The 13,679-nt window shown below is 50.6% G+C and overlaps 4 protein-coding genes across 4 annotated transcripts; 1 reads left to right on the top strand and 3 right to left on the bottom strand.

The window, feature by feature from the left end:
• Positions 1–1,125: 1,125 nt before the first annotated feature.
• On the bottom strand, positions 1,126–3,559 carry RhiXN_05302 (RCC1/BLIP-II protein; the record flags this gene model as incomplete). Its single annotated transcript, XM_043325118.1, has 6 exons — positions 1,126–1,902; positions 1,965–2,013; positions 2,082–2,654; positions 2,731–2,789; positions 2,874–3,081; positions 3,315–3,559. 6 exons carry the CDS (start codon positions 3,557–3,559, stop codon positions 1,126–1,128), a joined length of 1,911 nt encoding a protein of 636 aa, XP_043177537.1.
• A 763-nt stretch (positions 3,560–4,322) lies between these two features.
• RhiXN_05301 (RCC1 domain protein) lies at positions 4,323–6,081 on the bottom strand (the record flags this gene model as incomplete). Its single annotated transcript, XM_043325117.1, has 3 exons — positions 4,323–4,783; positions 4,831–5,374; positions 5,416–6,081. The coding sequence occupies 3 exons, from the start codon at positions 6,079–6,081 to the stop codon at positions 4,323–4,325; spliced, it is 1,671 nt and encodes a 556-aa protein (XP_043177536.1).
• A 531-nt stretch (positions 6,082–6,612) lies between these two features.
• Positions 6,613–11,432, bottom strand: RhiXN_05300 (actin; the record flags this gene model as incomplete). Its single annotated transcript, XM_043325116.1, has 14 exons — positions 6,613–6,864; positions 8,101–8,260; positions 8,524–8,831; positions 8,876–9,038; positions 9,232–9,380; positions 9,507–9,617; positions 9,669–9,981; positions 10,036–10,151; positions 10,200–10,310; positions 10,361–10,534; positions 10,589–10,804; positions 10,865–11,113; positions 11,163–11,304; positions 11,359–11,432. 14 exons carry the CDS (start codon positions 11,430–11,432, stop codon positions 6,613–6,615), a joined length of 2,538 nt encoding a protein of 845 aa, XP_043177535.1.
• Positions 11,433–11,870: 438 nt separating this feature from the next.
• RhiXN_05299 (uncharacterized protein) lies at positions 11,871–12,830 on the top strand (the record flags this gene model as incomplete). Its single annotated transcript, XM_043325115.1, has 5 exons — positions 11,871–12,084; positions 12,143–12,246; positions 12,307–12,408; positions 12,465–12,591; positions 12,643–12,830. The coding sequence occupies 5 exons, from the start codon at positions 11,871–11,873 to the stop codon at positions 12,828–12,830; spliced, it is 735 nt and encodes a 244-aa protein (XP_043177534.1).
• Positions 12,831–13,679: the final 849 nt, after the last annotated feature.

The raw sequence follows: 13,679 nt of genomic DNA, 5'->3' as shown, positions 1-13,679 counted from the left end.
GACGAGGGTACGTGATTTGGGGCCGTGCTTACCTTTTAGGGACATCCCGATGCGAGAAAAGCAGCCAATTTGAGCTATTGAGTTCTCCAGTTCTGGACTCAGTGTCGCGCCATCATCAGATGTCAGAATACAATATCCCTGGTTGGTGCAGGCCTTCCGGTTCTGAGGGCGATCTCTCGATCCACTGACATTCCACGTAAAACCATGTTATCACCACGTAGAAGTTTATAAGAACATGGCGAGTGACAATCACTCAAGGTGTTGTCGGGTAACTGGCTTGCCACAGGGGCGATGCCGGATAATGTCCGAGAAATATACCCGACTTTAATTCCTGGGTGCACATAGTGCAATTCGCAGATCCCATAGCAATACACATATGGATCGGTGACAGCAATAACCTGTATCAGGCAAGTAAGAGGGGCAGCATCTCTGGCCGAAATGGCCATGGGTAGTCCGCGAGCGGCGGCCGCCTGGGAACGGCCGTCATTTCACAAAAGAAATCAGGCACAAGGAAATGAACAACTTGTACCGCAGCAACGGGACGCGCGTTCAGAGCTCAGAGGCTGAAATCCCAATGTATAATGAAAATAACGTGTATGTCTCGACGTCATATTCTGACAAGTGCGGTGCAGACTGAGGTGTGAACGAATCGCTGACGAACACAAAAGGAGAACCCGTGGCCGATGTCAAGAGCCAACCCAACCGGTTCGTTATGCAGGGTGGTATGGCCGACACCTCCGGATCAATTTCCTTTGGTCGACGTCGAAGTATTCAGTATCCAACTTTATTCAACGTACAATTCATTCAAATTGGAGCATTATGGATATTTGACTATAGGGGAGGTAGCACAAACGAGATGCCAATCAGACGTCGGTGGATATTGGTTCTGGAAAACGAAGACCGAAAACTATTGATAGTTGATAAAGCCGTGCCAACTATTCAGATCACAAACTGGTGACCGAATCATGATGATCTTTATCGGTTTGTCTTTCACATCACATCACGATGGCTAACTTTGAGGAAAACGAGGCACTCTTGGGCTAATAAACGTCACGATGAACATCCCATATCTCAGCTATTACGCAATTGAAAGAGGGGTGCAGTATCCACGAACCCACCTGAATTCTAATGCTCCGCCCTGTCCGGATGTGCACCCGAACCTGGATTCGAAGCATTTGCAAATCCGCGCCCGGCCCCGCGTCCGGCATAAGCGCCTCGTGCCGCATAGCCAATACGGAATGGCGCTCCACGACCTCGGACGATGGGCACCGTGATCTGAGGAACTTGAGTCCCAGCTGCGCGTTCGGCCTCGGCTCGACTGGGAAACGGCGCGATTGGTTGTTGGCGCGATGCGTCGTTGTTATGGCCGCGGCCTTCCATACTAGTGTGACTAGGATCGTCGGGATCTTGTTTCAGTTCCCCTTCTTGAGCGGGATTCGACTTCCCTTCAGCAGAGGTTGATGTGCTGTGCAAGTCGATAACCAGCGCGCCACAATGCCAACCGGATGCAGCGACAGCAAATACGTAGCGATCCCTGACGTTATCTTCGTGATGAAAATGAACTTGAGTGGGAACCTCTGCGTCTTGTGGTCGTGGTTGGGCGTGGTGTGTATGCGGCATCAGCAGTGGAGCGTGGATTTGCGTAGGCGTTGTGTAATCGATCGAACTCCTGGGACTGCCCAGTCCCAGTGCTCCATTCGAATACTTGCCCCAGCTAAATAATTCGCCGTTGGAAGTAAGCGCACAATAATGGTAATCGCCCAGAACGACTGAAATTACACCCCGGTTCTGAAGTTCTGGGATGATCTTGGGGCTTCGGGGATTGTCGTGGTCATCTCCAAGTAGTACGACAGATGAACCGACGGTTGAATATACGACAAACGTGCGAAATTGTGCTGAAATCTGTATAAGAATATGTCGTTATTTCACAAAGTTTAACAAAATAGAATAACCACGAGGCCTACATGCGTGACCTTGAGATCTTCCAGTGGTGTTTGTTCTTGTCCCTGGGGTCTGAAACCCGGCTCGTTGCGGACGTGGCAACCTCACAGAACTTGGGAAGCTGTTGTATGTGTACGGACAAACGATCAGCCGAGGCGAAGAACAGAAGGGAGAGTGTCCTTACATAGTTCCAGCGCAGGTCCCCGCGGGTGATGATCCGGCCAAGTTCAGATTCGTCGCAAGTGGGCAAGTCTAATTTGAGTACGTGTCCCCCATCGGTTAATCCAACTACAAACTTATCTCCCGCGGCAATCTGGACGAGCTTCGGGGGTGTGTCAGGTTTGAGTGCATCTTGATGTAGAGCAGGGAGGTTGTTTGGAATTGGAGGCAACTTTGTCGGGTGGTGTTGGACGTCCATACATACGCATGGTATTTGGCCCGCTTGTTGAGTCACCACTGGCTGAGTGGCAACTTGGGACCTATGTTCCTCCAACGACTCTGGGAAGGACCCATGGAATGGGAAGACAACAAACACGGCCCCTGTCTCTGTGAGAAATGTGCACACGTCCCAACCAGCCTCGACTTGTACGACCGTCGACCCGGTCCAACTTCCATCTAAAACGGGGGCGTTGAGCCTGATAGGTCTCCCCCATTGCAATAGCACGTAGATGTTGCTCCTTCCGTCAAATAAGATAGCGTGCCGGCGCCCGACACTAACAAGGTAAGCGTTAGGAACGAGACGTGCATCAGCACCCACTGTTCTAAACCATGTATTCAGTTGTTTCTCACCTAAGCGACTTGATTCGCTGTGGCAAGGCCAACACGAGTGGCTCTTTTACTACGTGGCACTCGTCCCAAGGTCATCACCCGCCTAAGTGGACTGATGGTCACTACATGCGCGTGCGTAATGGCGTTAGTTATGGACGACGCACCTCGGAATAGGTGCTGTCCAATGTCCCCCAGACTAATACTTTCCCCTCATCTGTAAGAGCATGAAAACTCCAGCCTCCAGCAGCAAGGTGAACAACCCGATGTCGAATGTCGAGTTCGACCGGATAACTGGTGTCGCGTTCGGGGCGGGTGTAGTCATGGTTCATGTGCTTCCGCTTGTCCAGCGCCAACCGTCCGTTCCCTGCATCTCTGCAAAAGGGCTGAATATTAGCATATTATTGACACAAGGCACTCAAGTCTCGAGTTGACAGGCAATAATGTCAGCGTTGACTTGGGTGGTACTCCCGTCCAGCCACTTGTTTAGCACAAACGAAGAATGGATGTCGAACGTGTCCGGCAGCCCTCAGCCACTTTCAGCCTTCGAACTCGACGCGAACAACTCGGGCACCACATTTGGAAACGAAGCTAACAAAAGTGCTTACCCCCACACAAACACCCTAGGGTGCCTCAATCCGCGATATAGATGCTTGAACCCACTGGTTCGTGCGCTTCCTGCGCCTTCGAAATTGTATTCTTCGCTTGCCTTGCGCTTCCAAAATGTATCATCCCCACAGACAAGTGCAAAATACTTGCATGTGCAGCTCAAGCTGAGGAGGTCCCGTAGCGGGATACAGGGCAAAAGATGGTCGATTAGTAATTCAATAGGAAGCTCGATTATTTGCACCATGCTTAGTTTGTTGATTTGGGTCTAGTGTCGATCGTTTTCTATTCTGTAGTGAGTTTATCGTCCAGGTAGATGTTGTCGTCGACAGATACCATGTTACGGACGGCCCTACAATGGTGATGACTTCACCACCGCATAAGATCAAGACCTCTGACACCGTTGCGTTACAATACCTACCTAATCAAGCTAATATGAGGTTCTGAACCCGCAGTTCCGCAGGGGGGGTAATGATGGACTTGAAACTTATCTTGATTCTTTGTACAGCAAGGTGCGATAGAGAGCCTAGGGCGTAGAATACAATACAGCACACAACAACAAGAAAACAGATGATGTGGCAGCAGAAACGTAAGGAGAGGGGGTAAAATAAACAAGGTGTATGTACGCGGAAGTAAGGGGGGTGGCTAACGGAGGAATAAGGAGACTTCGAGTAAGTAGGCGAAGGAGTCAAGTTGTATGAAGAACGAAGTGCAAGATGAGATAGTAGACATAGTGAAAACAAGCGAGAGCACGCTAAGTTACCCAAAAAATAACGACAGAAAACATAATAAACAAGGAAGAAATCGAGCGATAAACATAGAGCAAGGAGCCGGAATGTTGATTGTACGTTGGATGTGTTGCATGACCAGCAATAAACGCAGCAAGAACAAAGCAAAAGCGAGCAAAAGGTAAGATGTTTCACCGGGCATATCCATCGTGGGGCCGGAAGGGCCGTGAGGATAGTCGTAGTCCTGCTCGGACCCACGGCGCATAAGTGAAGGGCCGGTGCTCATTGGCATAGCGGGCATCCACCATAAGATGGCATGGAGTGGTGCATAGAGTTAGAATATGGTTGCTGGGATGGATGAGTCGGAGGCAACCCCCGCAAGAGGGTCGCGTCGGGGGGGATCCGGTCCATCACTCCCTCCTCGGCGGCCATGACTACGCCCATTCCTTGCCCATGGGAGTCGTGACCATACCCGGGCATACCAGGGTGGCCACTGTACCGGTCACCCATCTCGTGCCCTATATGAGGCCACATTGGGTCCACTTGTCCTTGGTGATAGGGATTCGAATCGCTAGGTTGAGGGGTTCCGCCCTCCTCAGACTCATCTGAACCATATCCAGAGCTTCCATACTGCCCTGGCATAGCGTGATGGCCGTCTTCCGGGCGTCGTCTACTACGTGAACGACTAGCAACTTGCTCGGCCTTCTTCTGGGTGCGCCATAGCTTGCGAAGTTCCTTGAATTCTGTAGCAAGGTCAGCAAGGATCGAATACGTTATAAGAGTAACCTACCACTTGGATTTCGCTTGGGGCCATGCTTCTGCATGGTGACATGGGCATTGAGGTGGTTGAGAGTCCCGTATGCCTTGGTACAGTCCTCAAAGGAGCACGAGTACAGTCGCTCGATTTCGTCGTATCTGCGACGGGGGCGTTTACGAATTGTCGACCCTGCGAGCGAGACAAAAGCGTACTGGCGTTGCCCCGGATTGGTGGCTGAAGGGGGAATCGCACCCTCCGGGACAACAAGACCATTGGGTTGCACTGCGAACTGATCTGGAGAGGCTGGCATACCAGTTGAACCAGACGATGACTCCCCGAGTGACCCCATGGGGGATGCGTGGTCGAGCTGGGAGTACCCAAGTCCTGCCTGATGATGCATGCCTGATACCACCACCGGCTCATCATGGGGATAGTCGTCAAACCTCTGAGTTGGTACTGGAGACTGTTCGGTTGAAGGCCGGCGTCCGGACCATGAAGAATCTACCGGATAGTCGTAAGGGGCGAGTTGGCCACTATGCCGAGCCATCATCGGAGGTGTGGCTCGGGCTGGGTCAGGCTGGAAGGGTCGAGGGGGGCATAGCTCCCATAGGGGTATACGGGTTCATAAGACCCCGCAGATGAGACTGAAACCCGTCGGTCGTCTGGGTTATACGCAGAAGAGACTGATGGGGCACGAGACACATAATCCGGCTGTTCGTATGCCCCGGGATACTGCAAGTGATGGTTGGTCATAGTTTCCGGTACAGTCGACTGAGGGGCTGATTGCGGGTGTAAATACCCCCCTGCGAGCTGCTCTTGACCTCTTTCCGGGTCTTCGCGATCGTTGCGAAGAGTATTGATGGCTGAAACGGGGGCCGGTACTGGGGAGTGGGTCGGAACAAATGCCTCCGAATGATGGGCCCGGTGCTGCGAATGCTGAGGGGGGTATGACTGAGAATAAGGACGGGTGATGGAACCACGTCGGGTAGCTGGGTCATCCTCCGGGGGGTCGAGAGGTAACTTAGTGCCCCCAGATGGCGCATGCGCGTCCGGTAAGCCAGACAAACCCCTCGTTGGGGCAAGTGGGGCCGGAGCCGGGTGATAGCGCGAGGGCGCCAGCTCGAGGTACGGGCGGGGCACCGCGTCGGTAGAAGGGCGCGACGAGCACAGCGCCAGATTGAGGTTGAGGTTGGAAGAAAGTTGAGAGTTGGAGTATGAACGCTCGTGCGCAATGTGGCTCGGTTCGCGCGTACTAAAGTGGTGAAGGCTGGAGGAGGCAAGCATGAAGCAGTCGCAAGAGCTCGCCCAAAGTATGGGTCTATAGGCAGTCCCGAAAGCTTGACAGCTGTTGGGTCAGGAGGGCGCTAGACCATATGCGGTCTAGTAGCTTCGATTACGGGTTTTGAAGGAGCAGATGGCAGATCGTGCTCTCGAGTGTAGAGGATGTGGCCTGAAACGATGGCGGGGACGTTTGGTGGATATTGTGTAGATAAATGGCCAGAGATGCGAACATGACATATGAGTACCATTCCTCTGGCGGCGTTTGCCGCTATGAGGGCAATAGAAGCTTTTACATTGCCGAGTTTAGTACCCTGTTTTGGGCCGCTTCTGGTTCCGTTTTGCCGGGCCAAGGGTGTTTCAGAGCTTTTCGCAAACCAAAATCGAGATAAATATGCTGGCACTGCCACCCCAGCACGAGGTATACTACCAGGGTCCTCCGGCGGCAGGATGGGTAATCGTAGTAGCGACACTAGTACCAAGTGCCTTTTGTCCTGAATGGCTAATTCCTGCTGTACAAAGCGCAAAAAAAAAAATTCAGACAACTCCAAGGCCGGTACCCCATATCAGATCCCCTTTAGTGACCCCAAACTCCCACGGTGAATTCGCGAAATGGGATTTCTTGCGCACAACAGGACACAACATTCCACCTTTCCCGCGCCAGGGATCGATCAGATGACCAAGCGAAGATCGCTCCCATGACCGCGGTGGCACAGGCGCGCACATGGCAACACCGTCGCGCACAACGACCGCGATGGTGCGAGCGACGCCGACGGCTGTAGGGACAGGCTATGGAAGCCCCATAGCTCGCATGTGTGCACATCTACATTTGTCGTCGCTGATGCCGATCCTATATGCCTCCACTGCCACGCGGGGAGGTATGGTGCCTGGTCGATGATATCATACTACGGTGAGTTGCGGGCATGGCAGAAATTATTGCACTGAATCGCTGAGGGTTGTTGGCTGAGATGCCTTCGAATCTGATCAGTGGCGCTAGACATACCTTACTTACACTTGAATGTGTATCTCGCCCAAATGCCTCCCAGCGCTCTTCGCGCAAGAGAGATTCACTGTACACGGTAATCAAACCCGTTGTGTTTCAGGCAGTGACAATCTTCCGGGCCCTGTCAATACTACGGTTCCCCTCCCGAGCGACGTTGAGCCCGGTGACAGGGTCTGCTCTTTCCTTGCTGGGCCAACAATCAAATAACCACAAGAGGCTTCTGTTTCTAATATTTGTATTGCGCGGTCGATGCATTGGGCCTCCAAGCTGCGCATTGTTATTGTCTCAAAAATTTCCTCTTTTTTTCTATGTTGCCTGAGCACTAGTCGGTCGTGTCGGTCGCGTCGGCCTGCGCGAATCCATCGCCGCAGAAAAGCTTCCTATTTCATGGCTTGATGTCACAACACAAATAACACCCAATCAAGCTTAGATTAAGCACAGAATGGAAGTTTGCAGGGACAACATTTGGTAGGTTTGGCCCCCAACTCCCCAGTGGATCAGCGCAATCGGCGCCCAGACGCTTTGTGGCTCAGTCGCGTCGCGTCAACGTCTAAGATTACATGTTGCTTCCAGAACCTCGAACCCCCAACTATTATGCAACAAAATCAACTTTTATTCTCCGACTAGATACTCCGTCTTCCCAATGTTTTTTGCGGTCCCGACCCCGACCCGATACGACTCGTTTGACACGGGCCCAGTTCCTCACTTTCCCCCCCTTTCCATGTACCCCCACTTTCAACCTATTCCATAATTGACATGACATCTGGCCACTGATCTACATGAACAACGTTCGCTCCCGCAGGCCTCTCATCCCAAGCATGTCCTATTAAGGCATATAAATGTCAGTTTGATGTGATTGGGGATGCGAGATGAACGATGAAGTGGGGTCAATCGGACGTGTTCCAGGGGCGGGTGCTAGGCTATCCATCACAGTAATATACCGTGCATTTCGGCACATATCCCGTAATTCCACATGGATGTATCCGCAAACACAGGACCAATCCGAACAACTCAAAACTCACCCAATCACGCGCAGTTATCCACATATCGTTGAGCGCTTCAAGTTTGGCCAGTACGGCGGCGCCCTTCCAGGATAGCACTCGTGGATCAATATCCTTCGGCGATGGGACAACTTGAACTTTCTCCATTCCAGGCACGAGTGGGAACGCGATAGCTTGAAGACTGGTTGCATTCCATCGTGTCAAAAGTCAGCTCAGGTACCAACGTGAGGGCAAATGGGCACATAGCCAAGGAACAATTCAAATAAACATAACCATGACGTTGAATAGGCAAGGAGAATGGGCAAGGAAATAATGGTTTTAAATAGGAAATTATGCGCGATCATAGCCTCAAATATATTTTAAGGAATACCCATGTGTTTAGTTTAGCACCTGATACACATTCGGGCGCCGTATGATTTTGAAAGCCTGGAGAAGAGGACTTACCGACTTTCCAATGCGTGTACCATACCGGGTATCATGCTTGTGCCACCTACAATTATCACCACTTGTAAGAATTTCTTGATTCGATCCACCCCTCCTGCCGCTCGGGCGCTGTTAAAGATCGCCACATCGAGTGGCAACTTGCTTGCTTCCCATCGGACATCAATCTGGACCGGGACCGGTGGGGGTGCAGAGTTCGACGCCACTGACTTGGATTTGGGGGGTTTAGCTGTGGCGTCGAGCTCGGGGATGATCTCCACACTCGGAGCTCTATCTTCCCTGGTGGATTCGTCAATCGTGGCGGTGGGAGGCTGTGTGGGACTTGGTGAGCGCTGGATCGACTCAGGTTGGCCACTCTGTCCGTCTTGAGCAGGAAATCCGATGGGTCAGCCTGTGCGTCCTCCGATCGGGCCGTTCGTGTCGGGACTTCGTCGTCATCACGTTTTTCGTCCTCCATATCATGCTTTTCGTCTCCTATCCGGCTCCGGCTACTGGATTCCGAAGTTTCAGTCGATGGCCTGAGCAAACCCGATTTAGCGACCGCATTGTTAGCACGTACATCCTTGCCCCGTAGCCCTGCCGTGGCCACCCAAGAACCCCTCTTTTACACCAACCACCCCCAAATTGCATCCAGCTATCTGACCTCATCCCAACCTTGTAACCTTGTTTTGCGCAACATAGAATTGGAGAAAGTTAAAGTATCACACTTACTCAGCTTGCAGGGGAACATCCATTTCGGTATCTCCATCTGCATCATGGGCTCCGTCCACCTGCGGGACTTGCTGGCTTTGTTTGGGAGGAAAGGTTTGGACAGGCTGTGGGGGAAGCAGGTGTTGCGTCGATATGAGCATCGCTTGTGTCTAAAAAGGGATTTCAACGGTTAGATTAAACGGGAAGACAATAGGGTATTAGGATCAGGTGAGGAGCGCGCGGAGAAATATTGGTGATACAGGGGTGTAGGGGGTACCCGAGTGTGCTCGACATACCAAATTATCACTGGAAAAGTCCGGAACGTCTTCTACGTTTTCTCGGGTCCAGAGCGACTTCTGTCTTGCTTTTTTGGCATCGAAGTCAATAATGCGGGGTTCAAATATGCACTGAGATGAACCAGATTAGTGATGGAGCTGGCGGAAATGTTCCGGGCATACCATTGCGGCAACGACTGGTTCGTCATATACTTGCATTGTATGCTGTTCTGTATCTTGGTCGGGCTTGCGTACATGGAAGTCGTACAAGTTTAGTGCGACATCAGTCTGTGATTTGGCCTGAGTTAAATCGATTGACACCTGGATGGAACTGGTAACTACCTCAGAAAGAGAACACATTTGTTTCTTTAGCCGGGTCAAAATGTTCCAGTCGGTGGTTTCGCTCAACTGGCAATTCTTGTGCGGGAAATTGATTCCCTTGAGGAGATAATACAAATACTCAGTAATGTCGTCACCTCCCAAGTCAAGTGTGATGCTTGAAGTCAAAGTTAAGAGCTTCGAACCCAATTACAACCATTCAAATGCGTACCGAGTATCGGGTACAACCTGCCCTTCGTCCACGCATGCAATGCTTGTCTTGACTGCCCCGATGTCTACAACACAGGCTGTGGAGAGACCCGCGCCAAATGCAGCACACAGAGATTCCTGATCGCGGGTTAGACGTAAGGCCATGAATAAACTGTGATTTCAAACCTGCTGAACGCATATTTGGGCGAATCCCATTTGAACAAGGAGCACGTTTGCGAGTTCTCGCACATAGAACCGATCAAAATGGTCTGGAATCACAAGTATCACATTCAATTCCTGCTTACGCTTGTCAATCGGTGATCAAGCCCGTTCATTGAGAGACTTACCTTGTAGCGTGAGCGGGGAATATCGAGTTCCTCAAGCAGTGCCGTGCTCCAAATTGTCTCAATGTCTGAAATGATTTCCTGAGCCGAATCGTAATCACACGTATTGAGGCTATTTCCTCGTAGCGGCCACTTTAACGTGAAAGAACTCTCCGCTGGTTCTCCGAGCAACAAAGCCTGGAACATCCGTGACACGATCTGGCATAAATGTCGCTGGTTGATAGCTCATACCTTGTTCCCGACGAAAAACTGTTCGTTTCCAATAGGATTCAGTGATGTCCCCAACCATTCCGCGCGGGAGGCATCGTTATGTTCTGAAATGGTTGTTGGTTTGACACTAGCGTTGTACCGGGCAGCATCCGAAGAACCATGCGGAAGTGCTTGAAGTTTGTAAAACTTCATTCGAGCGAGCAGTGATGAGCGTATGCCGGCGGTGCGTTCGGTAAACTATAAACGAGTGGGATTAGTCCGTGACAGATCGGACTCAAAAAAGAGAAAATCGCCTACTGGATCTTCTTCAGATTCGGCTGGCATTTCGTACTCTCCGGCTTTCTCGCGCACATCACTCGTGGGGGCATTACGTTCGCTTGCGGGTTTGATAACACCGTTAGAAAAGACTAACTCGCGTGGGACACCTGTGCGACGCCTGCGAGCAATCACATTGGGCACCTGCACTGGGAAGACGTCGGCAGCCATTCCAATCTTGAGCCACCGCGACCCCGGATGGATCACCAGAGTCTTCGAGCCTGGTGCTCCCTAAGGCAGGTCAAAAACAAAAACTCTCCCGACTAAACGAGAAACTCACATCAGTAGGTGGTGCCTTTTCTTTGCCTGTAAATGCTTCCTCGGCTGTCCTTTTGCGCTGTGCATTGGCAGCCACATTCCTGGCCCATATAGTCTGATTTTCGCTTCGAAGGTAGGTTGATGAGACATTTTTGGTATTTATTCTAAGTCATGGGTAAGAGGAGGTATATCTGGGATTTAGGCAACAACACACGTACACGGGTGGCACATGAAATGTCGTGAATTTCATGGGAACCTCCTCCCGTTTGGGTGCTGAAGAGCTTCGAACCATTATACCAGTATAGGGAAGTTTCAAACTGGAGAGTTAGAGATGAGAGCGCTAGTCAAGGTGAGTGTTGTAATAGGATTCAGATTACACTTCATTGTTGTGATTGAATTCACAAATGTTCTTACAAAGTCACGTGAGAGAATCCTTATCTTTGATTAATCGATTGAGCCAAAGGTCAACTACCATCGAGCACACCTATTACGCGAACCCTTCTGCCCCGAGTCGCGAAGCATGACTAACCAAAATACATAATGAAATCACATCGGGTACCCAATATCTGTACCTGTTTTACTGCATATAGTCTCCGAAATTGACAGTGGATCACTAAGAATGATTACTCGACCGAGCCCTGGCGAGAGGAGAACGAGTCCTTCAGGAACGGCCGAGAGCTCTTTTGCTTATAAGTTAGCTCTCTCGAACTGAACTTGGGTGCTCTGTAATATGGTTCGCTTTTCCTCTCTTGCCGTGAGCTTTCTAGGCGCTATCGCTCCTTTATCTTTTGCGTCTCCTGATGCAACTTATGAGCTTGAACAACGTCAAAAGTCTGGGACCGAAGTTCGTGTCAGAATCGAAGGAATCAACACAACTATTTTTGAAGGCATCGTCAAGACCAATGGTCGCGATGTAACGACCAAGAGTGGCGGTACTCACCATTGTAACTAACTTTTCTGATTGATCAAAGAGTGATCAACAGGCACTAACTCCTTGTCCAGGTGACGGAACAAATAATAGTATGAATCCAGTCCCAGGCCCAACGTGTACATCTGCCTTGGCCGACGTCGCCGCATATTCTGGGGTAATTGTATGGGATGGTACAGTAAGTCAAGTGCCCGCATCTCGCCGAACGATCAACCTGGTTACTCATGCTGATTTTTAGTGGGACTCAAATTTTGAAGACTACTTTGTTACACGTATTGGTGGAACTTCTCAAACATCGTCGCAGTTCTGGGGTTTACTCCTGAATTGGCAGTTTACTCCGGTTCGTTATTGTCGTGCGATGAAATCCAGGATTTTGACTCGACTTGGCTTATCCAGGTCGGTGGTTGCCAACAGCAAGTTGCAGCAGGCGATACTATTCTCTGGGCATTTGATGCCTTTGGCAAGGCCTTCTTTTTGAAACTCGACGGACCAAGCACCGCAAAAGTTGGTGTGCCCGTTCAAGGTGAGACCCCACAAGAACCTCGGTTCGATTGCTTACATCTTTATTTGACAGTGCGCGTAACCGATGGCCCGTCTGAGCAGGCGATCTCCGGCGCAAGTATCGCCGGTTACCCGTCTTCGATCTCGGACAGCAATGGATACACAACGGTGACTTTTACCAGTGCCGGCACGAAGAAAATCAAGGCACAGAGGTCGGACTCCTTGCGTTCCAACGCACTGACGATCACAGTATCGGCGTAGCGACCGCATGATCTCCCTGTTTTTTCCTCCGTTCGATGTGTGCACGTTTGGCTGTCTGAATTAAACTGTGTTTTGTCCGCAATGAGATCATCCCTCATCTTCTATCAGAACAAGACGAAGGGCTCCATACGCTTGATATGGCAAGGTTGCCTACGCTTTGTTGGCCACAATGGGGCCTCCCGGAATGAATGATCTCACTTCTCAGAGCTTCCCCCTCGCTGATCATGTTGGGGGGGGGTGAAAAATCATGCGGTTTTTCCGGTGGCCACGGAGACCGTGTTCACGAAAAACAAACTGCGCGACGCGTACTCACCCTATCACGTTCTCCACTTGACACATTGTACCATGTGAGTGTGTAAGGGATGTGAGATAACGAAACGCAAAGCAAAATGTTCATCCCAGCATATCACTTTGCACATCACTGAGATTTAGGCTGAATATCAAAAACCAATCTCGTGGTATAACAAATACCGAATAATCATATAACCTTGAGTAGCCCCCCTACTTCGGTTATTAGAGATACCAATAAACCAATGACGAATCAAAAACTCATATATGCGTTATTCAATTCAAATATTATTCATTCAATCATATGTCCAGGCTAACGCATTGACTACGCTCATTGTTCGCCCGACGAGGTCAGCGCCTCGACAGATCCCTCATTTCTCATAAAAGCTCTCCCTGAATCTCAAACTTAATCCTTCAGAGAGGGGAAAAAAGCATAACTTGAATCTCAGCTATCGCTATATTCCCCTCTTCCCTCCCTGCACGACAGGCCGGACATTGCGTTGACAACCGTGAACAAAACAACCACGCGTACGAGGAAGACGAAGAAAATAATCTTTAAAT

The sequence above is a fragment of the Rhizoctonia solani genome, chromosome 2 (assembly GCF_016906535.1).
Source record: "Rhizoctonia solani chromosome 2, complete sequence".
In the NCBI taxonomy this organism is placed as follows: Eukaryota; Fungi; Basidiomycota; class Agaricomycetes; order Cantharellales; family Ceratobasidiaceae; genus Rhizoctonia; species Rhizoctonia solani.
This window is presented reverse-complemented; position numbering and strand designations above follow the sequence as displayed.